At 45.5% G+C, this 25,740-nt stretch overlaps 1 protein-coding gene across 2 annotated transcripts; it reads right to left on the bottom strand.

Moving 5' to 3' along the window:
* Positions 1-20: 20 nt before the first annotated feature.
* On the bottom strand, positions 21-25,740 carry ZDHHC5 (zinc finger DHHC-type palmitoyltransferase 5). Of its 2 annotated transcripts, XM_032356572.1 has the most exons (12): positions 25,360-25,740; positions 20,616-21,804; positions 12,856-12,977; positions 8,091-8,248; positions 6,495-6,667; positions 6,242-6,344; positions 4,900-4,991; positions 4,332-4,464; positions 3,649-3,772; positions 3,098-3,210; positions 1,817-2,676; positions 21-1,381 (listed from the first exon to the last, which is right to left on the bottom strand). In XM_032356572.1, exons 2-12 carry the CDS (start codon positions 20,717-20,719, stop codon positions 1,216-1,218), a joined length of 2,148 nt encoding a protein of 715 aa, XP_032212463.1. In that variant the 5' UTR covers positions 20,720-21,804; positions 25,360-25,740; the 3' UTR covers positions 21-1,215. The 2 variants fall into 2 exon arrangements, with proteins under 2 accessions (XP_032212463.1, XP_032212464.1); XM_032356573.1 differs by lacking the exon at positions 25,360-25,740 and having other exon boundaries at positions 12,856-12,942; positions 20,616-20,705.

Below are 25,740 nucleotides of genomic sequence, written 5' to 3'. Positions count from 1 at the left end.
TAACACAAGTCAGGGGGAGCTGGTTAGATCAGGATTTCTTTTTATTCCTTGTTGGTTTAAAATGGCTAATCAGAATAAAAAATAAAAGGGCCTCTGTCTAGAGGCTGGGGTCTCCCCTATTTAGAGGTTAGAACCCAGGTACCCCCACTACCCAGCACCATACTGAGGTGGGCTGAGGGGTAACCCCCAAGGGACAATCGGAGGGGCCTAGGCCTGCCACTCCTTCTCTCTATCCCGTTTTTTGGCATGTGATGAAAAATATTGCTTTTTGGATTCATCTCTCCCGGCCTTGGATTTAAAAATAATGTTAACCATGTGAATTGGGGGAAGGCTCTGAGGGGACTAAAGAAGCCCCGCACTAATCCCTCTCCCCGAAGAAGGGGTGGGGGGGATTATCCAATATTGTTCCTGGAGCTCAGCCAAGCTCTTTTCCTGATCTCCCCACCACCACCAAAGTCATGGGGCTGTGACCCCTTTCCTGGGGAAACTAAGTGCCAATGAACCTAGAAAACTAACTCTCCTCTCCAAGTCCTTCCCTCCTCTGACCAAGACCCCAGACTCGCCTCTCCCAAGGTTTCTTTCCTGATTACTACGCACCAATAGAAGTGGGGTGCGGTTTCCTTAGTTGGTAACTGGGACAAAAGAGAGGGAACCACTGGGAAAAGGAAGACTTCAATGGATGTCCCCACTTCTTTCTTGCTGGTCTGAGGAGTGGGAAGAGTAAGATACCCCTCCTTCTACATATCCCTCCCTCATTTTCCCATCCCAGGATAGATATATAATTTCTTTGATATTTATAATATATATATATATGTATATATATATATATATATATATATGTACACACACACCTGGTAACGCAGAGAGGAAAAAAATAGAATCCGTAACAATAATAAAAAAAATTATTTCTGGTTTAAAAATGATCTGGTTCCCTCCAGGGCGAGCAATTGCACAAATGTCCACTGAGTCTGGTCCAGGGGTTAAAGAAGGGAAGGTCTTAAAAGGTGAAGGGGGTTGCTACCCCAGTCTCAGGGCCCCAACTCTCCGACTCCCCACCCCACTGCATTTTATAAAACGCTCCTCATCCTCTTGGAATCGGTGGTTTAAAAAAATGTCCATGCAGGGGAGGGGAGCCCCTTGAGGAAAGGAAGGTGGCCACCTGGGGCCCTTTGGTGTAGGCGCAGAGGCGTAGGGGGAAAGGGAGGTGCCGAAGGCTCACACGGAAATCTCATAGGTGGTACCACCCACCCCTGACACCTTCTTGACTCCACCCCTTGTGGGGCTGCTGAGAGGCGGCTGCCCTGGGCCAGGAGAGGCAGAGCCTATACTCTTGGGCTGCCCATTGGATTTGCTGTAGGCGGTCTTGAGCTGTACTTCATCTCTAGGGAGAGAAAAAAAAAAGAGGTGTCAAGAAGCAGGACACAAAACACAGAAAAGGGAGACCATTTTAAGTTAGGAAAACTGACCTACTTTTCTGTATGCTTTCTTACCCCAACATTAACACCTGTTTTATTGTCCTGCTAAAAACCAACCTGATGCCCTATCTCCTCTCTTTATTCCTTCCCTCCAACAGCAATTATCTTAAATACTTACTCTCAGGCAAATAAATACATTTCGGGAAGACCGGATTAAGAAAAAAGTATTGATCGTTAGGGTCTTAACAGGAATAGCCCATGAAGGCAGCTAGAGAGAGTGAAAGGAGCTATCTACAAGCAGGCACCTCTGAGTCCACTTGCACACAAGTGAAGTCATGACACCTTTGGTAATGCTATGCTAATTTTAAGTCCACTGAAGTTCAGGATGGACTCATACTTACTTGGGTGTCAGTAATGGCTGCAAGGCTACTTCCTCTGCCTCAGAGACACCAGCTGGGGCTTTTTGGCTGCTGTAAGACATAGATCGGCCCAGGTATGGGGCAGTGGGGCCTGGTTCAGGGGACCCTAGTCCCCGGCCTCTTAGCCCATCTGGCTTGCCAAAACGGGGGGCAGCTGGGCGTCCCAGTGGAGTCTTGACCAAGGGTGATCTCTTTGAATCATCTGAGGAGGAACTAGTACGAGGGGCATGGCCTGAGCCCGGTGTTGACTGAATGCCTGAGTCCCCCAAGCCTGGTTCTTCCTCACGGCCCGGGAGTGGGGGTGACTGGCGTAGCAGCTTCTCTCGTTCCTGGAGGGAGGCCACAATATGGCGCGACAGATTGTCGTACCGGACTGGTGAGGGCTCTCGGTGTGTTGGGCCGGTTGGCACCAAACGTGGGTGCCTCTCGGCTTCCCGTTGCTGGGCCAGTCGGGCTGACAGGAACGGAGAGGTGTAGCCTAAAGGTGGGTCTGGCTCAGGCCCTGCCTGCACTGACTCGAAATCAGGGCTGTCTGAAGGAGTGAGCAGGCTGTCATAAGATAGGCTTCCATTGCGTGTCTGGTTGGCCAGGCTCTTATAGGAGGTGGAGGTTGTGCCCTCTGAACGAATGGACTGCAACTGGCCCAGCTCAAAGCCAGTGCCCTGGGCCGACTTGAGGCTGGAGGAACGTGAGCCACTGGATAGTGGATCGAAGTGAAAGCTTTTGCCAAAGGTGGGAGAACGGAAACTCTCTGGCTCCAAGCTGGGCTCCGAGCGGTAGCTGGGATGGCGGCTGCTCTCTGCAATTGAAGTTGGCTCCTTCAGACTGTCCCCACGACTCAACTGAGGGAGAAAACAAAGCATGCTCTCAGTGTTCCTCCTCTTGTGACAGATGCTAGGCCCCAGAGCCCAAGTGGTCATGCCCTGCCCATATGCTTATTAGAACTTTTTCCATGCATCCTCTCGTTCAACACCTAGAGCAAACTAGCAAGTTGGAACAAATAATACCTCACTTTAAGATGCAAAAAATGAGGCTTAAAGAGGTTAAATAACTCACCCATGATGGGTTTTGAACTCAGATCTGATGCTGTGATCACTAGTGCTTTTACTAGTATGCTACACTGCCCCCTCTTTGATGAAGGACACACTATCACGATTCAGTCTCACTAATGTCTTTGGTTTTTTTCCTTCCCTTCTCCAAAGTTCTTTTTCCCAGAGCAGCTGACACACATCACAACCCTCCTTCTTCCAGAGTGTTCAGTACCTTGGCGCTGGAGGAATGAGGCATGGCGGCCGACGTACTGCTGCTACTGTAGCCCGGCCGGTACTTGTACATGGTAGGTGTGGGAGGGCTGTCCTTGCCCAAGAGGCTGCTATCTGCAGGAAAAAAGGCCCAGGGACAGACTTGACTTTACAAGCGGTTCTCTTTAACTTGGTCAGAGGTCATTAAAGGACAGAGGGAGAACCAGGTAGGAACGGATATACCAGCCAACAGAAAAGTCCCAGGAACATGATTTGCCTGCAATAAAGATTACAGACTCATAATGGCCCAGAACTCGGAGAGAGAATGCACCAAACATGTCTTAAGATTTTCTATGGTCTATCTGGATGCTGACAGTTCCTTACCCACAAAAGTCCCAATTCGCTACCACTAGCTACATGGAATCCTCTTCCTCCTCTACTAGCTGCCCAAAGTGGCCAAAGGCCCACCTGATGGGTGTTCTCAGTGACAATGCAAGTATTACTTCCCAGGCCTTGCCTGTATGTCTTCTCCACAGCACATGGTAACCTTCTTACTCTTGTCAATTTTCTTACCCTCATTAGTAGCCAGGCTGAGGTGTGTTCGTAGCCCTGTGTAACGGCTCAGGTCCGGTTTAGGAGGAGGTGGGGGTTCAGCATCTGCAGACTGGCTCTCTGTTATCTCCAAGCTTCCCTTAGACTGGATGAATGAGGGAAAATCAGATTTGGAGAGCTGGGTGTAAGGACAGCGCATCAATTATGTATCTCTAAACTGGGACTAGAAGTCAAGGGATGAGAGCCATTTGGGGGATGACAATGGATAAAGAAAAATTTTCAACAAGGGTTTAATCCTGTCATTTAGGTGTTCATTTCCACCAACTATTTGTTGAGCTCCTACCATCCGTAAGCTGCTACATTAAAGTCCTAAGAAAACATGGAAACGAAAAGACTCAACTTCTACTGACAGTAGAAGTTAAAGTAGGACTTAAAATCTAATGAAAAAAAGAAGATATGCACTTAAGTAATTAATTTTTTTTTAAGTAACTCCACACTAAACATGGGGCTTCAACTCATGACCCCAAGGTCAAGAGCCACATGATCTACCAACTCAGACAGCCAGACGCCCCCGTACTTAAGTAATTTTTAACACAAGTTATCAGATATTGAGAAATACTATAAGGGCAATGTCAACTGAAAGTTTCCATCTCTCTGCCATTAAAGTCCCCAAGTTACCTACTTTACTTCCCTGCATTCCTCACCTTGCTTCTCCTCAGCTCTCCCTGGATGCCATTGTCCATGATCTTCACAGTTATCTGCCCATCTGACACTTCTGGTCGAAGGAAGGGAGGTCTGATGACAATCGTCTTTTCTTTCTTTGGTCTCCCCAAATACCTGAGTGTCAAGAGTAAGAGGGCTTTCATTCATTCATTCTAAAATACCTAGTGGCTGCCTATCTTGTATAAAACATTTTTAAAAATAAAGAACAGTCTGACCAAGACAGCAAAAAACTCAGCATTGAACTGATTTTTTAGATTCCAGGAAGAACTGCACCAAGACTAGGCCTCTGAGCAAATACCTACTTCAAGCCACTCTGGAGTAAATCTCACCCTCAACTCTCCAAAGAGAGTAGCCATAATACCCAAAGGATATCAACTGAATTCGGGGGGTCCACTAAAGGGCACCATGACTCTCCCTTGCAGGTACTTCCCAGTCTAAGAGAACCCTTCCTCAACAGCAGTTTCCCACCCAACTTCCCCTATACTAGAACAAGTCCAAAGACAAACGCTTTGACCAACAGTGAATACTAGACCAAAGGGCTGGGTGTACCTGGGTGCTGGGGAACTGCAGAGCACACGGCTGACATTGTTACAGCAGCCATTGGTGAAGGGGTTCACACCTCCTCGGAATTTACCCGTAACCTAGAAGAAGTAAAGATGGGCCATTATCACTTAGACAATGGACCTTGACCTCCAAAGGCCAAAACACAGAACAATAACCAACTATTGTGCACCCTCTACTCAGAAGATACAAAAATGAGTAAAACACAACCCTATCATCAAGAAACTTATAGTCATAAAAGTTAAGAATGGGAACTCTAGTGGCACCTGGGTGGCTCAGGCGTCAAGCATCTACCTTTGGGATGGAGGCCAGGGAGCCTGCTTCTCCCTCTCCAACTCCCCCCATACTTGTGTTCCCTCTCTCACTCTCTCTGTCATAAATAAAAATCTTAAAAAGAACGGGAACTCTAGAGTCAGTCTGAATCCTAGGGCTACCTCACCCAGATAGTGTAGCTATCTGACCCCATACATCAGTGTTCTTATGTGAAATGATAACACAGCTCTCTCAAGATTGAAAACTAAGATAATATACATAAAAGGATGCACGTAAAGTCAGCTTTATTATAAGCACAAGAATAACGATTTCCCTTTAAGTAGTATCATGAGCTTCCTAAGAGCTGGCCTAAGTCTACTACTGTTTCTATAAGCTCAGAGCTTAAATTGTCCGATATACAGTGTACATTCTGCAAATGTCTGTCAACTAAGAAATGCTTCTGGGACACCTGGGTGGTTCAGTTAGTTAAGCATCTGCCTTCAACTCAGATCATGGTCCTAAGCTCCTGGGCTTGAGCCGTGCTTCGGTGGGGAGCCTGCTTATCCCTCTCCCTCTGCTTCCCAATACCCCCTGCTTATATGCTCACTCTCTCTGTCAAATAAATAAAATCTTTGGAAAAAAAAAAAGAAGAAGAAAGAAAGAAAGAAAATGGTTCTGTTCTCATGCTTTCATGAGGAGCACGGACACTTCATCATAAAAAGTATTCATCAGGGGCGCCTGGGTGGCTCAATGGGTTAAGCCTCTGCCTTCAGCTCAGGTCATGATCTCAGGGTCTTGGGATCGAGCCCCGCATCAGGCTCTCTGCTCAGCAGGGAGCCTGCTCCCCCCCCCCCCGCCTGCTGCTCTCTCTGCCTACTTGTGATCTCTCTCTCTGTTAAATAAATAAAATCCAAAAACAAAAAACCAAAAACCAAAAAACCCCACCAGATTCTTTAAAAAAAAAAAAAAAGTATTCATCAGGCATCCATCTCTGGGAGCACTCCACAATACTTTTATTAGAGGGCAAAGATTTGCAGGCCCAGCTCTACAATGCATCTCCCATCACTTCACCCCGTACCTGTTCATTGGTTGTGCGTCCCCTAGCCACCAGCACCACATGAAATCCTGTGAGGCCAGCTACAGGGATGAAGAATAAGCCAGCCACACACATCACTGTCATTCTAAAGCCAAAGAATCAAGGAGAACAGAGCAACATGATCTCACCATCCCCAGCCCCTACCAAGAGCCACCTTCCCTTTGACCCTTGCTACCACAGTGCTCGACTTTCCTCCTCCTCCCCGCTCCCAAGCCCACAACCCACAGAAGGATACGTGACAGCTGTGCGGACCCCTGAGAGTTCCTCCATGTGGTAGAGGACATAAAGGAGGCCAAAGCCAAACACACCCATGATGTGTGCTGTCAAGGAGAGGAGGAAAAGGAAGAAATAGCGGTAGTTCCGGCGACCAATACAGTTGTTCACCCAGGGGCAGTGATGGTCAAACTCCTAGAGGCAAAAAGAGAAACACTGAGAAGCATCCTTGGACCACAGCCCTAGATCACTTCTGTTAAGAAAGAGACCAAACTTGGGACACCCAGGTGGCTCAGTCGTTGAGCACAGGCCTTTGGCTCAGGTTCGAAGGGTCTTGGGATCAAGCCCTGCATCGGGCTCCCTGCTCAGCAGGAAGCCTGCTTCTCCCTCTCCCACTCCCCCTGCTTGTGTTCCCTATCTCGCTGTCTGTCAAATAAATAAATAAAATCTTTAAAAAAAAAAATAAAGGACCAAACATCAGAACTGAAGCACTGCTTTCATTAACAGGCAATCGTGATTGTGTTCACCGTTTAGTTGCTAAATTAACAAGGTTAATAAGATTAACATCATTAACATCAGAGGCTTTACAAAAACATCAAGATTCATGAGAAAAAAAGCCCTGACAGGCAAGTGCTTATAGCGAAGTAAAAACTGATTGGGGAAAAAAGGGTTAAAAATAAGAGAAAGGGGACGCAGAAGGACACGCAGTAGAGAATATAGCTCTAAGATTTGAGTGCAACAGACAGCATGCAGTGGATGCAGCAGGTAACACAAACCCGGGACAAATGACCAAAAAGATGAGTCAGAAAGGCTACAGGTGGGAAAGCCTATTCCCACTTGGGGTCCCTCCTACAAGAGAAGAATATGCTCTACCTCTCATTTGTACATCACTGATAACGGTTTTTTTTTTCCATTTCCAATTTCGTCTAAATTATAGTCACTAAAATGTACACATATATACATAAGAATAAGTGTTTGCTATTTATAGCTGTTAGAGAATATAAAACTTTTAAATTAAACAGATGAAACTTTTAAATTAAGTTTTAAGTTTTAATTCCGGGATACTTAACATACAGTATTGTATTAGTTTCAGGTATACAATCAGTGACTCAACAATTCTATATACTACTTAGTGCTAATCTTGGGAAGTGCACTCTTGAATCCCCATCACCTATTTCATTCATCCCCTACCCTCCTCCTCTCTGGTAACCATCAGTCTGTCCTCTATAGTTACGAGTCTGCTTCTTGGTTTGTGTGTGTCTCTCTCTCTCTCTTTTTTTCCCTTTGCTCATTTGTTTTGTTTCTTAAATTCCACATATAAATGAAATCCTATCTGTGTTTCTCTGACTTGTTTCATTTAGCATTCCACTCTCCAGCTCCATCCAGGTCGCTGCAATTGGCAATGATGAATATCATCTCATTGTGTATATGTCCCACTTCTTTATCCATTCATCTACTTGAGAATACTTTTTGACAGAGCTAGAATATAGCCCAGGTAGTAAGCCAGGGCTAGATCTCACCCAAGACCCAGAATGCAGAAGATTCGATTCTTATTCAACGGACAGGAACAAGAGAACCTAGATTCAGCACCCAGGCCCACCCCCATGAGGCTTCCTACCTCCACACAATTGTCACAGACACTGCAGTGGGAACATCGAGGAGGACGGTAGAAACGGCAGGTGGCACACCACTTCATGCGCACCTGGATGCCCTTAATCTCCACCGTTTTGTAAAGGGGAGCTCGGAAGTCGTCTTCCTTGTCTTCATCCTCCTCAGCTGCAGAGAGGAAAAATCAGTTAAAAAACAACTATGCCAGAACTGCACTAGGGGGGCGCCTGCCTTCGGCTTGGGTCATGATCCTGGAGTCCTGGGATCGAGCCCCACATTGGGCTCCCTGCTCAGCGGGAAGCCTGCTTCTCCCTCTCCCACTCCCCCTGCTTATGTTCCCTCTCTTGCTGTCTCTGTCAAATAAATAAATAAAATCTTAAAAAAAAAGAACTGCACTAGGCATGAAGGATCCAGTGATATTTAAAATATGGCCTCTGCCTTTGAGGAATTCAGTCTACTGGGGAAAAGAGAACAGGAACTAATAACTAATACTGTGAGATCAGCCCTACAATACAACACTACCAAACACACTGGAAATGAGGTTCAAGACAGTATGACTCAGACGTAGCTCTGCTACGGGAATGCTGACACTTCGTTTACATACTACAAATATATCTGTAATGAAATAATTTACATATCAAAGCACATATGTAATGAGTCTGCATAATAGTTCAATGTCTACAAGTACATGAAAACTACAGCAATCCAAGAGAGGAATTAACAGCAACCCTTTTTATCCATGCACAAACCCCTTTCCAAAAGATCTTCCCTAACTCTATTAATTCCCTATATATTTCAGTATTATTTGCTGGCTCAAGATAGTCTCTCCTTACCTGAATGCCCTTTCCTTCTTTCTTTTTTTTGAAGATTTTATTTATTTATTTGACAGAGAGAGATCACAAGTAGGCAGAGAGGCAGAAAGAGGGGGAAACAGGCTCCCCGCTGAGCAGAGAGCCCAATGTGGGGCTAGATCCCAGGACCCTGAGATCATGGCCTGAGCTGAAGGCAGAGGCTTAACCCTCTGAGCCACCCAGGCACCCCACTGAATGTTCTTTCAATTTCAATGATCAGAAACTCATGATCCTACTTCATAACTTAAAGTGCACTATTTGCCTTCTCATCTACAGTGTACAATTTTTATTTTTTATTATTAATCTAGAAAAAATACACATGGGAAGGAAAAATTAAATAAATGAAGGTACAGGGATTAAAAATCAAGTTTCCAACTTTCACTGACTGGGGAAATGCTTTAAAATATAAATAGGTGAAAAAAACGCCAAGGTAAAGAACTGTACAAACAAAAGATCCATTTTGAAAATAGAAACCAAAAATCCACACTCGTAGGGGCACCTGGGTGGCTCAGTCAGTTAAGCCATTTCGTCTCAGGTCAGAATCTCAAGTGGTGAGATCGAGCCCTGAGTAGGGCTCCAAGCTCAGCAGAGAGTCTGCTTGAGATTCTCTCTATCATACCGCGACCCACTGGCACTCTCTAAATAATACATCTTTGAAAAACCAACAATGGGGCGCCTGGGTGCCTCAGTGGGTTAAGCCGCTGCCTTCGGTTCAGATCATGATCTCAGGGTCCTGGGATTGAGTCCCGCATGGGGGGGGGGGGGGTCTCTGCTCAGCAGGGGGCCTGCTTCCCTTCCTTTCTCTTTGCCTGCCTCTCTGCCTACTTGTGATCTCTCTCTGTCAAATAAATAAATAAAATCTTTAAAAAAAAAAAAAGAAAAAGAAAAACCAACAATGACATACATTTGATACAGATAAGTAGTATATGTAAATGTTATACATATAAATCTTTAAACCACTGAAAGGAAATAGCAACAGTAGTTATCTTCTTTTAAAATTTTATTTATTTATTCGAGAGAGAGAGCACAAGCACAAGCCCAAGGAGAGGCCGGGGGGAGAAGGAGATGCAGGGCTCAATCCCAAGACCCTAAGATCATGACCTGAGCTAAAACCAAGAATCAGATGGCTCAACCTACTGAGGCACCCAGGAACCTCAATAGTAGTTACCTTTGGCTGTGAAATTACAGGTGGTATTTGTGTTTTTTATGCTTTCTACATCATGAATATTTATTCCTTATTAAAATCTTTACTTTTTAAGAAAGTTTTCTTTTAAAGGAAAAATGTTAAAATACGACTTATTTTGAAATTTCTGATCTTTCCATACCAGAAATGAACACTTTCTTTTCTTAAAGTACTATAGGGTTCTTAGGTTACTCTTATAACTTAGCACAGTATAGCATATTTACTCCTAGAAATGTCTTCCCTATCTTTCTTTATAGACTGATGAGCTATTTGAAAGCAAGGACCTTTAAAACAAAACAAAACAAAACTCATCCCAAATGACAAGGATAATGTCTTCCATACAGATTAATAAATATTTTATAGACATTAAAGTGTCATTAAGAAAGCCCTCCTTGAGGTGCCTGGGTGGCTCAGTTGGTTGAGGATCTGCCTTTGGCTCAGGTCATGATCCCAGGGTCCTGGGATCGAGCCCCGTGTCAGGCTCCTTGCTCAGTGAGGAGTCTGCATTTGCCTCTCCCTCTGCCTGCTGCTCCCCCTGGCTTGTGTTCTCTCACTCTCTGGGTGTCAAATAAGTAAATAAAGTATTTTTTTAAAAATAGCCCTCCTGGGGCACCTGGGTGGCTCAGTCGGTTAAAATTTCTGCCTTCAGTTCAGGTCATGGAAACATGGTCCTGGGATAGAGCCCCACATCGGGCTCTCTCTCTGCCTGCCTCTCTGCCTACTTGTGAGCTCTGTCAAATAAATAAATAAAATCTTAAAAAAAAAAAAAATAGCCCTCCTTGGCGCTAGAGACTCCAAGTTCCTTAGGTTCAACTAATCTTTGAGACAGAAGTCACAAATAAAGCACAGTGATACAGGCTTTGTGAGCACAATGATCTCAGGAAAACCTCATTCTCTCCAAAGACTTCTTCCCAATTTGAGTCTCATCCTTGCAAGCTAACGTCACAGGTGAGAGAAACACTGGTTACCAGAATCAACCTCTCTCTAAATCTAATGACGGTTCTGACTCTGACCTCCTCTCCTCTGCCAGAACAGCCTACTTTTCTCTAAGCTTAACCCTGCCAACACGCATGGGGAAACCACATCCTCCCTCCGTAAGGTAATTCTTCTATTACTCCCCTTTCCAGTTCCAACTTCCTTCTCTTCTCCAGTTCCTCCACCTCATTCTATCAGAGTGCTTTAATTTTCACTATCACAAAAACAAAAACAAAAATAAATCAAAGCTCGCTCTCTCCCCTAAGACATTCCATCTTCTGCCTTCTCTCCTTAACTTCTTGAAAGAGTAATCTCAACACTCACCAGCTGTTTCCTCACTGCCCATTCACTGCCTTCCAAAACATCAGTTTTGCTAATTTAACTGCATTTTTCCCACATACATACCTAAACACACTATAAGAACTATCCCTGCCAAGATCTTAAATTCTTTAGTTACCAAAATGATAAGCAATTCTGAGTTTTCAAACTACCGGATCTAATTTCTGATACTGCCAACCATCATGAACTTCATGAACCTTCCTTAATTCCCACTTTGTCCAGTTTCTTCTCCTACTGACCTCTCTTGCCCAATCCCTCTCCAATACCAGTGCTCGTTAGATCTGACCTTGGTTCATTCCTAATCTTCGTCTACTTTCTGCAGACAATCTTACTCCTGTTGGCTACAAACACCACATGGCTGAAGCCTCTGAGATCAAAGTCTCTGAGTCTGACTACTCAATCGGCCAGTGGGGAACTCTATCTGAATAAACATACTATCTCAAGTTCAACGTGTATAAGAGGCTATCTTCCCCCTAAACATGTTCAACATTCCTGTAACTCCTATCTTGGTTTTTAAAAATCAGCATCCAACTTATCTCCCAAGTTAGGAGCCTTGGGACTACCCTAGACAATTCCTTCACTCTCTCGCTCTCCTCCAATAAACAAATGGTCATGAAGAAATGTGTTGATTCAAAAAAAAAAAAAAAGAAGAAGAAGAAGAAACGTGTTGATTCTGCAGGGAAAAATCTCTAAATCCAGCCTTGAATTCAAGTTCTCATGCGGTCTACATTGTGGCAATAGCCTCCCAAAAAGTATCTGTATTTACTTCAAGAATTATTTTTGTAAAAAGAAATCTGAGCCCATGATTCCTCCAATTAAACACCTCTTGCTGTCCAAATGAAGAAATATGACCTATTTAATTTAGCACATAGTCTTTGACAATTTGGCTCTCATTCACCTCCTACCTCTTCTGGCCCCACTATGTGCTTTATCTTCCACCCCACTGAGCTCGGCATTCGTGGCACATGCTGCTTCCTGGAGTAGAATGTGCTTCCCTGCCATCCTTCACCTGACATCCTTCCTGCCTCCTCTTTGCAGCACTGCCCCCATTTCCTGGGGCAGGTGTAAGTGCACCCTTTCCTACGGCCTCAAATAACTTTGTTCATGCCTTCACCACGGTTCACGCCACCTGCTGTAACTGTCGACCCTTCATCCTAGATTATTACTGTGCCTGGGGATTCATATGTTCAAAATGAATCCCTGCTGAATGAGTAACTGAAAATCAAAAGTTGACCCAAAGTGAATGAACAGGACTAGAAGTTATGGCACCTATTCTGGAAGACTCTGACCCACTTTTCATCATTAGACTATTGACGTATTCCAAAACCCTCAGAGTCCTAAGGCCCAGGACTAAATGCCTATGTCCAGAAGCCATTATTTTTCAAAGGTAGTTGAGGAATTTCCAAGAGAGGAGAAGGAGATCTTACCTCGAGGGAAAATCCCTGGGTCCATGAAGGTGGCCATGCTGAAGTTGGCCAGCACAAAGAGAAAAACAATCGCATTGTAGATGGGCACTGCAGGTGACACAGAGAGGCTTAGTCCTGGACAGCTGCACAGATAATAAAGAAAATGAGGGGCTGCCCCTAAAACTTGGGACACCAACCATATAAAAACCTGAAAGGTTTAGCCCCCATACCGATACATCATGTGTGCTTCACCTCCGCTGTCCCAAATTATCTTCATCCTTCACAAGTGGGTCTAGTTTTCCCATAGAAATGCTCATTTTAGATCAAGGTACGAGGCTCAGAATCCCTCCTACCATACCCCTTGTACTAAAGGTCTGTGTTCTTCCCATCACTCTCCCCCTGCAGATCTTTCCACATTTTGGAACCTGTCCTTATCTCCTCTTAAGCAGGCACAAGAATGAGGGACTGAGTATGTAACTGACGCCAGCTACATTCCCTTTTCTTGCAAAGGCCGAGGCTGCTGGATCTCAGCCATGCCCCACTGACCTGCACACAGGCGCAAAGCATGGGATACCACCTGCCTCTCTGGCTCCCCTTCCCTCTTCCCAGCTGGCTTTCAACCACTCTTAACTGCCTAAAATTTCTTCACTGTACCAGATATTCCTGAGAGTTTTATTCAACTAACCGCCAGTTCTCAAGCGGGGAGGGGGACCACACAGAGATACCTATGGGTATCAGGACATAGAACGAGACCCCTTGAGGTCTATAAATGATATAGAAGAGTAGGGGAGAGAAATAAAGGAGGGAGCAGACCAAATCAGCGCTAAATCCTATAGGAAAAAGAAACTGGTCAAACATATCCAATATTCCACAGGGTCCAAATCAAGAGATATGCTTTAGATAACTTTTCTTTGACAACCCCCCAAAAAAGAGAAGGGTGCCCTAGTCCATGATTAAACTCCATTCCTCTCAGAATATGAGTTCATAAGTAGGAATGCTGTAAGAACTCTTCCTTTCTGCTGATTCCGGCGAGGTGGAAATTTCAGAACATCTGATGTGCTGGTCGCTTTGTCAGTACTATCAAATGCTTGGTCTCCTATCTCAGCTCACCAAGAACTTCCCCTTACAAGACAGCGGCTAAATACCCTAATCTGCTTTGTGGCTGAGAACTTAATCTCCAGAATGAGGACAGCATCTGTCCTTGTCCCCTCTATCTGGACCAGCCAGAAGGAAAGGAAGAGTTCACTGAAAGAAGGGGCCAGGAGAACAAAACAGCAAACGAGTCTGGAGAATTAATCCACAGTAGTCCTGGATTCTGTTGAGAGATCTGTCTCCATCAAAACAAGAAGCACAGCCCTGAATGGTGATTCGAGATGTGAGGAATTCATAGGAATTGAGCTCCTTAATCAGAGTAAGACGCAAAACTGATTGTCACAAAGCATCTCACAGGTCTTCACCACCTCCGTCTATTTATTCAAATTTGACATACATTTAAAAAAAAAATAAGTGCATATTTATCATGTAGTAGGCTTTTTAGATAGTAAATACCAACTCTTTGCTTCTCTGGGTAGGTGAGTACGTAATTGGGAAACGAAATAATGAAGCGAGGTGCAGGCACTGATTTCAAGGGAAAACAGACCCTGAGTCACAGCCCTCATTTTCCTCTATCCACATCTCCCAGGGAAGCCTCTTCCTCTAGGGGGTTCTCTGGTTCAGAAAATATGTCCCCATACTCGGGCAGGGTTTGGGGAGGAATACAAGCAAGAGGAGCCCTTACAGAGTCCCACCTAAAGGCTGACCTCCCAGGTTCCTTGGGAGGGAGGGACAGAAACTAAAAACCAGTCATCCAGGTCAGAGCCCCTCCCTGGCGCTTAGCTGTCTTGCTCTGACTTCCGCCAGGGGAAGAGGAGAAAGGGTGACTCACTTGACTCCTACAGCCTGGGAAGATAATTAGAAGGGAAGAAGAAATTAAATCCTTAGAACACTGAGGTGCCCATGATTTAAACGTCTCGTTCCTAGAACTGACGACTGTAGCTACAGTGGCCTCTCGAGCTTCCAACAGACTAAAGGTTGCTCGATCTCTGAAGGGAGCTAAGGTCAGAGTATGAGATGTCAGCCCCTTGCAGGCGCAGACAGCAGTCTTTCTGATGCCATTTTTTCCTTCAGTTTTTCCATTTCCAAATGAAGAAAATCACCTAACTTCTTGGGTACGCTGCCACCCACCCATCCCTGGATAATGAACATCACCCCTGCAATCTTCTCCCCACCCCCAAAGATTTCAAAGTGATCTCTACACCCAACGTGGGGCTCGAACGCATGCCCCTGAAATCAAGAGTCGCATGCTCCACCAACTGAGGCAGCCGGGAGCTCCACTCCGGTAACATTCCTGATAGCGACTCATCCCAGCTTCAGACTCATCCCAGCTGAAGCGCGTGAAATCCTACAATCTATCCAGTTTCAGTTTCTGTTGCCAAAATAAAGCCTAGAGTAGCTGGCATCTAGAAATGATGTAAATAACTCCACTTGCCAGGCAGCATCTGCCCCTTGATTGAAATCAAGGACCCACTGCGTCCAACCTTCACACTCTAGCTGATGGAACACTCCACCAAGGAGAGAGGAGAAGCAGCAGAGCCTGTTCCTGCCACATCCCATATACTACTTGGCTTGGAGAGGCTTGCTGTTGCTACAGTACTTTGCCAAATTCCTACGTGACCACTCCAAGTGGCCTGTCTGAATCTGCTGCCTTTGAAGGAAGGAGATGAGGCCTGGGCTGAGGAGGAGTTGTTAGGGCTGGTCCTCAGCCTATGGCAATAATCACAGAGCTCCAAAGCAAAGGGAGTGGCCGGAGCCCAGAAGGCTGGCTGACTCACTGATGAGACTCCCAGACCTATACCAACCCAGGAAGAACAGGTTCTTCTGCACCCCCATCCAGCACTTCTGTTTTCAGACAGAATGGGTTTCAATACCTACACTCCTGGGGCACCTAGTTGGTTCAGTCAGAAAAGCATGCAACTCCTGATCTCAGGGTTGTGAGTTCAAGCCCTACGCTGGGTGTGGGATGACTTAAAAAAATAAATAAACTTAAAAAAACACCCACAGTCCTGAAAAATCTGTTTCCTGGCCCTCTCCAACACTTCTATTACAAAAAATGGTTAAGCTGCTGGTAAGAAAAAATTGGGAGTCAAGAAGCTTTGGATCTTAATCCCATCTCAATCAATGCTTTGCTATGTAGCCTTAGGTAATCTACAGAAAACTCTCCAATCTTGTTACTTCAGCTACATAATACAGATAGGAGAATGCAGGAGGCGGTATCTGAAAAAATCCTAGAAATCTTTTTATTTTTATTTATTTATTTATTTTCCTAGAATTCTTTTTAAACCAGCTAGCTTAATACTGAGCATTCACTGCATAGAAGACATGCGTCCCCCCAATACGTTAATAACTATCACCATCATCATCATCACTCCAGTTCCACCTTCATCCCTAATTCCACCTTCCCTATGTGAGGTACTAGAAATTCAAGATCACTTAAAACAGAGGCGCTAAGCTCCTAAAGAATAGGTCTAAGCCTTCCACCCATGCCTAACACATAGTTTGACTCTATGGCTAGTGTTTCTTATGGATGAGGAAAGGCTGGAATGAACAGCCCACTTCCTGCCCCTGGGGATCCTCAAGATTCCATGGGGAAAAAAATTTTCCCCTCTCAGGTGGGTAAGTTTCTCCCCAAGATACCTGATTGGTCGTGTCTTATGCACACTTTCAAGCAGCTGAGTACAAGATGTAGGACTTGGGCACTTATTCCTGGATGAAAAAACAACGTGGGAAGTAAAAGGAACATCCACTGCTCAATTAATGCCCTAAATCACGAGGCTGCTCCCACTCAAATCAGGTGCTAGCACTTCTGCAGTCAAGAAAAAAAGGACCAGAGGGAGAGGCACTAAGGTTACCCAACTCTGTGGGTAAAGGGTTGGGAAGGGCCAGAGGCAGAAAGTGAAAAGAAGCTCTTTCACAGACTGGAAAGACCATCCTGGATTTCTGGACAACCCTGACTTCTATCCTGCCCGTAGAGGACGGCTTGCAGCAGAGATTTTAGGACTGTGCCCTCCCTACCAACTTCACAACTATACACAATGAGACACTGGTTGACTCAACTAAGAGCTCAAGGAGATTTTAGGGAGGCAGTTCAGTGATTTATTTCAAATGGCACTGCTGGGAACTCTAAGAAAGACGCAGGGGTCCCCGAGGAGGCAAAGAGGAGAGGAACCAAATGGCTGGGGCTCTACACACCAGCCTCAGTTGACCCAGAGCAGCCCTCCTCTCATGTTTTACACACTGGGGTTCCACCGAAGATCTCACTGGAAAAAGGGTCACTGTGCTCAAATAAACTACTCTCGGTCAACCCTCTCATTTTACAATGAGCAGACTCACAAAGGTTAACAGACTTTACCAAAATTAGTCTCCTGACCCCCAACAGTGCTGATTCCTGTTACTTAGCACTGCCCCCTACCCTTGCCAATCACAAAAGGGGACTAAACTAAGACAGATGAGGATCCAGGCCCGTTATCTTAAAACACAGGGTGTAGGATCTAATCAGGAGGAAGAAGGTTACTTTAGCAGACACTCTCCTTCCCCAACAGTGAAAATGGAAAATTAAAACAGAATCCCCAATAACTCTCCCACTTAGTTTTGGTACAGGGCAAAATGAACGAACGGAAGAGATCAGGGTTCTGGAGGGAAGGCCTCAACTGTTCTACTCAAGCTTCCCCAGGGCAGATAACCTTTTGGCCACCAAACCCAGCTGATAATTTCTGCTCACAGCTTTCCCTACCTGCCAGAGAAACACCAAGGGTAAATTGTTCCTAATGAGCTGAACCCTACATGGCTTCACTAATTATGTCTGCCAACTGAAAAGGACTCTCTCTCCTACTCTCAGTCCTCGAGGTCCCAAAGCTGTTCCCAACTGGGACTTAAAGATTGTGGTAAGAGCAGTTACAGCCGGGTGAAGAGAACAGGAGGATGACAAGAGTTACAGATTCAGGGCCCCAAACAGGAGGTGGCTCAAAGACAGCCTCCCTCTAGGGCACTTGACTGGCTCAGGCGGTAGAGCACCTAACTCGAGATCTCGGGGTTGTAAAATCTGGAGCCCCACGTTGAGTGCAGAGATTACTTAAAATTAAATCTTTAAAAAAAAAACTAACCAATGAAACAAACAAAAGAGAGGCTTCTTCTCATCTATTTGAAACCATAAACTCTTTTTTAGATTGTATATAGTTTTAAATTATAAAACTATAATTTAAAGTTATATTTAAATTTATATTTTAAATATAAATTAAATATTTAGGGGGTCCCTCCAAGGAACTGAACCTCAAAAAGGATATAATCTGTGGGGGGAACAGTTTTTAACAACAGTGGCAGCTCAGCCCAGATATATACTTCTAGAAGAATTGCTAAGGTCAGATGTAAAGGAAGAGATGAGAATTTCACAGGTACCAAGAGCCAGGTGATAGAAGATAAGGAGGGTGTTTATCTCCATGAGATGCGCAGGGGAGAATCGAGGAGGAAAAGAGCCCAGAAACTGGCCCTGAGGAAACTGCCAGGGGGAACTCTAGCTATGACTTGATTTTCTAACTTCTGATTAGAGGCAGTGATTCCAAAGTCCATTACTGTTCTTTTTCCTGGGGCTGAGAGACCATGAATAAGGAGGGCCCCTATTTCTCTGGCACCAGGGAATGAGAAAGTAGGTTAAATAGCTTCAACTATCTGTCGAGAAAATGCCTATGTCAGGACAACTCTTTGTGGTGAAACTGGTATAACCAGCCACGCACTTCGATGGCTTCAGATTAACAAAATAAGAACAACGATTCTGCTTGCTCCTTCTCAAGAACAGATGGGCCGAAAGAGAGACTGCTCAGTCAGGCCCCCTGCATTTCCTAGCTTCCCGAAGGCCTTGCCTTTTGAAGGAAAACAGACCCTCCTCAATCAAGTAGGCCTAAGGGTATCAACCTGGTGTGGTGCCATACCCTCTACCCTCCTGACACAGCACCACAGCTGCTACAAGGATCCAAAGACCCCATATAAACCGTCCCTTGGTTAAAATTCTGATTCTAGGGCCGCCTGGCTCAATCAATTGCTAGATCATACAACTCTTAACCTCGGAGTCATGAGTTCAAGCCCCACACTGGGTGTAGACATTACTTAAAAAATCTTAAAAAAAAAAAAAGGTGATTCTATTTACTGGCCATAATAGCAGAAACCAAAACAAGTCTAAGACTGAAGATTCATAACTCCTTAGTGACAGTCAATACATGAAGAAGGACAGAACACTAAGCACGCTGAATTTAAGCAGAAGAAAAAAATTATGAGGAAAAGTCAGATAAAGAAGAAAGAAGAAGAGTAGGGCTGCATTAGACCCTTGAGGGACTCAACAGGCATGCTCAGGCTGGAGAGCTGGCGGCCAAAGAATCCATGACCTCTACCCTCCAGACGAACACATAAAAAGCAGGATGATGTTCATACCTTAGATAAGAGATTCATTTTTTTCCCTTGCTTAAAAACTAAACAGAAAAACTCTATTACTTCGCTGACTCTACTGGCCAAACAATCCAAATCTTTTAGAATTCCTTTTGATACCCGAAGCTCAATTTAGGGGGGAAGAGAAGTTACTTCCCCTACTCAGACTTAGTATCAGTTCTTAGATTTCTCCCCATACTAGTAACTGCCCCCTTCCCAGAAACTCCTGCTTCATTCATCCTTCAGTGAGTCCACACCATTGTTACTCCCTACCACTTCAATCCATTTCCTTCCTCTTCCCAGCAACCTCCCATTGCTCTAAACAGCACCTCACAATTAGGTCTGAGCCCAAAATCACGGCAGAGTGAACTCCCCAGAAAATCTAGCATGCTCTGATTGTTCCAAGAGCTACAACTAGGACACTGACTCAGTGATTCAACAGTTTAAGGCTCAGAAGCCTGCTACGTGTTAATTCATAAACAGGTAACGGCGAAAAGGCCAGCCAGGTGGTCGGCAGCTAAAATACTGTGTGAAGAGGAAAGATAAATCAGTCTTCTCCAGTGACCAGGAGAGGAACAAAGTCTGAATATCCAAAGCAGGAAACCCTTTGGTGGCAACCGCTTTTCGAAACAGGACCAGGGAATGCAGGAATGACTGCCATCCCTTCGGCAGGAAGGGATGTGAAGGCAGCCTACCAGGATTTTTCCTAAATAAAATCTGCACTTTCCCAGTGGCCTTTGCTGGTCCAGGCTTTGGCCCTTAAGAGTGCAGAGAAAACCATCTGAGCAACAGGAAAAGCCCAGCTGCCTCCTTGGTACATCTCTTAAATCAATTCTGCAATTCTCCAGTACACTCAGCTCCAGACATCCTGCGGAAAAGCCATTACTATCTGAAAAACCTCTCGTCTAGTTCTTTCTTTCACAGAACCAATTGCTTAAGCTGCTTCAAGCCTCTCTGGTGGTTTCCTCCTACCTCCTTCCTAGTTCACGATCTCATGATGGAGAGCTGGGTAGGAAAATACAAAGACATCTGTGATTCCCAAGGAAGGGAGGCAGGGAAAAGGAGAGGATTCAACAGAGTAAAATTTCTAACAAGGCTGACAGGGTAAGCTTTTCCTCCCTGTGCTTAACCACATCTCTGAGATGTGTTGTTGCCTCTATCCAACAAGATGCCCAGGCACGTGGCGAGAAACTAGCAAAACTCACGTGACAAAAACACCCCTCACCTCCCCCATGGAGCCCCCCAAATGCCACCACTAGGAGAAAACTCACGTAAAGGCAAAGAAGAGGGTTGTGGCTCCCACTAAGAAGATGGCGGCTGCTGAGACTGGAACATACTTGCTGGGCTTGAATCTCTTTCCAGACTCCGCGGGCATGTTGGAGCTCTGATGGAAGGTCTGCCCTGCCGCATAGCCCAGGCCCACACAGCGGCAGAACAGACAAGAAAACGGGAGGAGGGAAACAACGGAGAAAAAGAGTACAGAAGGAAACCAGGGAAACAGAAATTTAAAATTATCACCCTTCCCCCTCCCAAGGAAAACAAAAGGTCAAAAGATCTCAAATGAAGGAAAGCACATGGGAGGGGGAAAGGTGATTCCAAATGATGAATAACCACCTCCCCAGAACAAGGCAAGAGGGAGAGATTAAGAAACACAACTTGTACAGTTTAAAAACTGGAGACGAACAGTAGGCTGTACACATGCAAACGGTTGCAGGTGGAGAACATGGGCCGTCAGACAGATCAGGGAAAAGCTCATGGATGGAGCAAGTCTTCAAAGGGCAAGCAGGGGAGGGTATTAGGGTAGGGGAGAGCACACGGGCAAGGAAAAATTCTTCTGAGGAGACACTCTAGCACCTCCACGACCAACACACTCCACCAGATGTGAGCTGCACCTAAGAGGTGTGCCCTGTGTTTCTATTTTAATCCAAAAGGGAACCTGAGGCCCCTTCCAGTTTTAAACAGAAGGTGTTTACTGTAGTCCTCGTCCCTTTTAGGCAGTTTTCTCAATGCCACCACTCCCACACCTTGACTTCAAGGCCTGTAGTCTGGCAATGGTGGTTTAATTTTATTTATTTTCTCTTGATGGCTAAAGCTGGGCAGCAGCTGTTACAAGGTTGAGTTGTAAATCCTTTTCTTCGAAGGGGGAGGGAAAACAGAACACGAGCAGGCTTGTCTGTCTTCAATCTCTTCTTGTTATTCCCAAACCCTTTAAGGGCTCCGTTTCCTATAGAGTTCATGCAAAACTAAAGAGAAACATAAAATCCCTGAAGCCATGTTCTTCCCAATAGTAGCAAAATAAGAAGAAATCAATTCCACTCAATGATAGCTCTAAAAGGGTACTGTGGATAAAAGCAAAGTTCCAAAGAGGTCCCTATTTCCAGGTTAGTCAATGTCTTTGATCTTTCTTCTTCAGTCTTGGGCTTTCTAGATGCAGAATTCAATGGGGTTACAGTGCCTCACCTGGGGAAAAAAAAAAAATAACACAGATATCTTCGTCAGATAAATTCTTTCAGAGGATTTCTTAAGAACATCAAGGCTGACACCCCACAGGCTACTCTGTAAAAAAAAAAAAGTGCCTTTTTATGGCATACACTTCACTTATGTGCATGTGGGAAAGGATTCTGAATTGGGAGAACAATGGATTCAGAATCCTTCACTCTTCTAAGTGCTGTTCCTACTGGAAAGAGAAGAACATGGTTTCACCTGGCCTGAGGTCATCAAAGAACTAGCTCTCTTATATAGGGTACATCTCACCTGACACAAATGGGCAGTAACAAATATCAAGAATATCAAAATCTAAAAACAAACAAGGGCATTGCAGTGAAGGACAGTCCTAGAAAAGAGATTTCTCTTTGGACAAAGAGAGTATTTATTGCAACAATGAAAAAAGAAAAAAGTAACCTCAAAATTAGGACAGTATGTCTCATTTCCTTTCTGTGCATGTCTCTGTCTCTTATCTCTCTATGCTTTTTAGTTATAACCCTGAAGAGGCAAAAGCTGAGTTTCTGGTTTGCTGGAATAGCCCATGAAAGCATCTGGTAAGAACTGTCCTTGAACTGAAAGGTGAGCTGCTCTCTCTAAGAAACTGAGTCAATCATAGGGGCTGGTCCTTTTCTTCCCAATTCAACAATTTATTTCTACACTGGCCTATCAGAAGTCAACTGAGCCTCACATTCCCCATATGACTAAGAGTAACAATTATTTCTGTTGACTGTAGTAGCCAAGTAACACTTTGGATTTTATAGGATGCTTTTCATCTAGTGATCTCAAAGCACTTAACTCACATTATCTGGTGACACAGTCCCTTATCCCACTCCGTAAAATTGAAGGCTAGAGAATGCCTGAGGCCATTCTACTTAATCACTTGAGCAGTCAGTTTAAGAACCAGAGTTCACATGCCCCTCTGCCAACACAAAGCCATTCTACCACTTTCTCATCCACTACACTACTTGCCCAGTGACTGCATCTCAGAATCTGCAGACCAAAAATTTTACTTCAGTTAGAATTTAAAAATAAAAGTTCAGGGGCGCCTGGGTGGCTCAGCGGGTTAAAGCCTTCCGCTCAGGTCATGATCCCAGGGTCCTGGGATCGAGCCCAACAGGCTCTCTGCTCCTCGGAGGGCCTGCTTCCTCCTCTCTCTCTGCCTGCCTCTCTGCCTACTTGTGATTTCTGTCTGTCAAATAAATAAATACAATCTTTAAAAAAATAAAAAATAAAATAAATAAAAATAAAAGTTCATTTGACCCAAGCAGTTCAGTATTTCCCTTAATACCAATGGCAGAAATTGCTACGTTGGAAGATTCAAACAGTTTAATAAAAATGTGCCCTGGAATTCATCACTTCCTCTCTTACTCTGTGGCATGGAAGGCAAAGATACCTTCCTTCAAGAAGCACTGTTTCTCTCCTTAAAAAAACAAAGCATTAGAGGGCCAAACAGCAATATTAGAAGAGAGTGAACACTCAGAGAGTACAAGAAATTCTGAAAGGCCTAAAAAAGATAAACCCCCTCTAGCGCCTGATTTTATGATTATTTAACATGCAGTTTCTATAGTAATCAAAGTTCAACCTTCTCAATTTAGGCCTAAGTAACTTTGTGAACAACGAGAAGCAAATTTTTGGGTTTATGGGCAATACTAACTAGTAAAATAAACTTTCCCCTCAAAACCCCAAAGAGTACAGAAGATGTAAAGCTACATTGCTTCAGTTTTATCTAGAGTAAGTAAAATCATTTAGACACCGTATATTAGGGGCACCTGGGTGGCTCAGTTACTGAGCGTCTGCTTCGGCTCAGGTCGTGATCCCAGGATAGAGCCTGACACTGAATTAGGCTCCCTGCTCAGCAGAAAGCCTGCCTCTCCTCTCCCACTTCCCCCTGCTTGTATTCACTCTCTCGATGTCAAAGGAATAAATCTTTAAAAAAAAAAAAAAAAGACACCATATATTATTTCAGATCATATTTTCTGACAGGAAAAAAGTCACGTGGGTTAATATTGCCATAGTAATGCAGCATCATTAAAAGCCATGCAATCTGGGGCATACCATACTGTGAAACAAAAGTGATCAACACTTGAAATGTTTAGGGAAGATACATCAGAAGACAGAAAACAAAAATGGAACAATTTATTGGGTATAATAAAGACGTACCAAGTCTAAGGACAAAAATGTGCTGTGGGCAGTAGGGAGGAGACTGCAGGGTGAGTATGGTTCATCACAACCAGCAGCCTGGAACTGTACCGGCGTGAGAAAGGTGTACAAGAATGTGTATGACATATTCAGACACAAAGTAACCAATGGAATAAAAATAAGCACACAGAAAACAAACTACAGATCATATGGTATAAATGTTTAATACAAGTAGGTACCGCAAACGGGTGAACGGGGAACAGCAGTACCACTGGTAACAGAAATTATAATTTGTTGAAAAAAAGTAGGGTAACACTGCAATACAGTAAACCTGAATACAAAGTAGTCAAGGTATCATGAATAATCCACATGTCAAGATGTTGGCTGGAGTCAAGCAGAAGTTTAATAAGGGTGTTATTACATACGGAAGAAGCCAAGTACATGGCAGTACAATTCTTATAAGCACTAGGTGAGTCTTTAAGAATGAGCGATAATGAGCAATATGAAGAGATCTGACAGAGGACGAGGGATACTGGGATAAAAGGATAGGGAGATGATACAAAATCAACCTAGTCAAGATGGCATTAACCAGGAAGTGAAAAATCCAACGCAAAAAATGGTCTAGGGTATAACACGTATCCGATCCTACACCTCTTTCCATAACTTTTAAGTCACTTTCTTACTTCTCATTAGCGTGTGTTCATTTGCCCAAGTGGGTAAAACACTTTCCACCTCCCTGTCCCACAAAGACATTCCTATAGGTAAAATACTGGCAAACGCATTCGAGCTCCACTGGCAAAAAGTACAAAGTACTAAAAGCACGAACACCCAGCTGGTGGGGGGTAGGGAGGAAACGGAAAGATGGGAGAGAACAGGTAACAGGATGAGGCTTGAGCCAAAATAAGTATCAGCAGAAGGGGGCAAGGGACCTGAAATGCGGGGAGGTAAAAAGGGACCAGCACCCCGTCCCCACCCCGGGGCTGGGGCAGGGAGAATCACCATTTGGGGCACAGTTGGCTAAGACCGAGAAGACGGAATCCGCGGCGGTAGGGCCCACTGAGGCTGCGAGAGACGGCAGAGCCCGGGGGCGCAGGGCCGGGGGCGGAAGGGGCGGCGGCCGGGCGCCAGGCGCGGAGGTCCGGAGCCAGGACCGGGCGGCCGGGCACTAACCCGTTCAGAGCCCCGGTGGCCGCGGACCCCCGGCCTCTACTCGTCGTCCGTTTCCGGGGCCCACGGGTCCCGCCGCAGTTGGATGACCCGGCCCGGGGGAGGAATGGGGCCTCAAACCACCTCCCCCCTCCTCGGTCCCCCTTCCCTAGAGGTCACACTCCCCTCCCACCTCAGTGGCCCGGCACTTCCGGTTCCGCAGGGGCCGGTGTCCCCGGTACTCACCCCCAGCGCGGTGCCCGTCACTGCCGCCGTCGTTGTCGCCGCCGCCTCCCGGCAGTGCCGTCCGGCCTCTGAGAGGCCGCGCGCGGCCCCCGCACGCTCCACGCCCGCCCAGCTACGCGCGCTCCCGCCCGGCGACGCTCGTCTTCGAGCCGGCGCGCGGCCGTTGCCCTCAGCGCCGGGTCTCGAGCCCTCCCAGCGTTCCCATTGGCTCCCTGTCCCGGGCGCGCGCGGCGCCTCGCGCGGGGCACGTTTCTCTCATTCATGCGGCTCGCGACGCCGCGCCCGCCCCCGTTCACTCTCCCATTCACCCCTAGCCCCCACCCCCACTCCGCTCTAGGGCGTGCGCGCGATCCCGGCGACCGCGGCGACCTCGCGGCCTGA

The sequence above is a fragment of the Mustela erminea genome, chromosome 9, assembly GCF_009829155.1.
Source record: "Mustela erminea isolate mMusErm1 chromosome 9, mMusErm1.Pri, whole genome shotgun sequence".
NCBI classification, from domain to species: Eukaryota; Metazoa; Chordata; class Mammalia; order Carnivora; family Mustelidae; genus Mustela; species Mustela erminea.
The sequence above is the reverse complement of the archived record's forward strand: the minus strand, read 5'-3'. Positions and strand labels throughout refer to the sequence as shown.

Coding starts and splice junctions, on each gene's coding strand:
- ZDHHC5 (XM_032356572.1), bottom strand. CDS start 20,719: ATGCCCGCGGAGTCTGGAAAGAGATTCAAGCCCAGCAAGTATGTTCCA. Junction 6,345..6,494: donor GGGGTCCGCACAGCTGTCAC/GTATCCTTCTGT, acceptor CTTTGGCTTTAG/AATGACAGTGATGTGTGTGG. Junction 1,382..1,816: donor CAGCCATTACTGACACCCAA/GTAAGTATGAGT, acceptor TTCTCTCCCTAG/AGATGAAGTACAGCTCAAGA.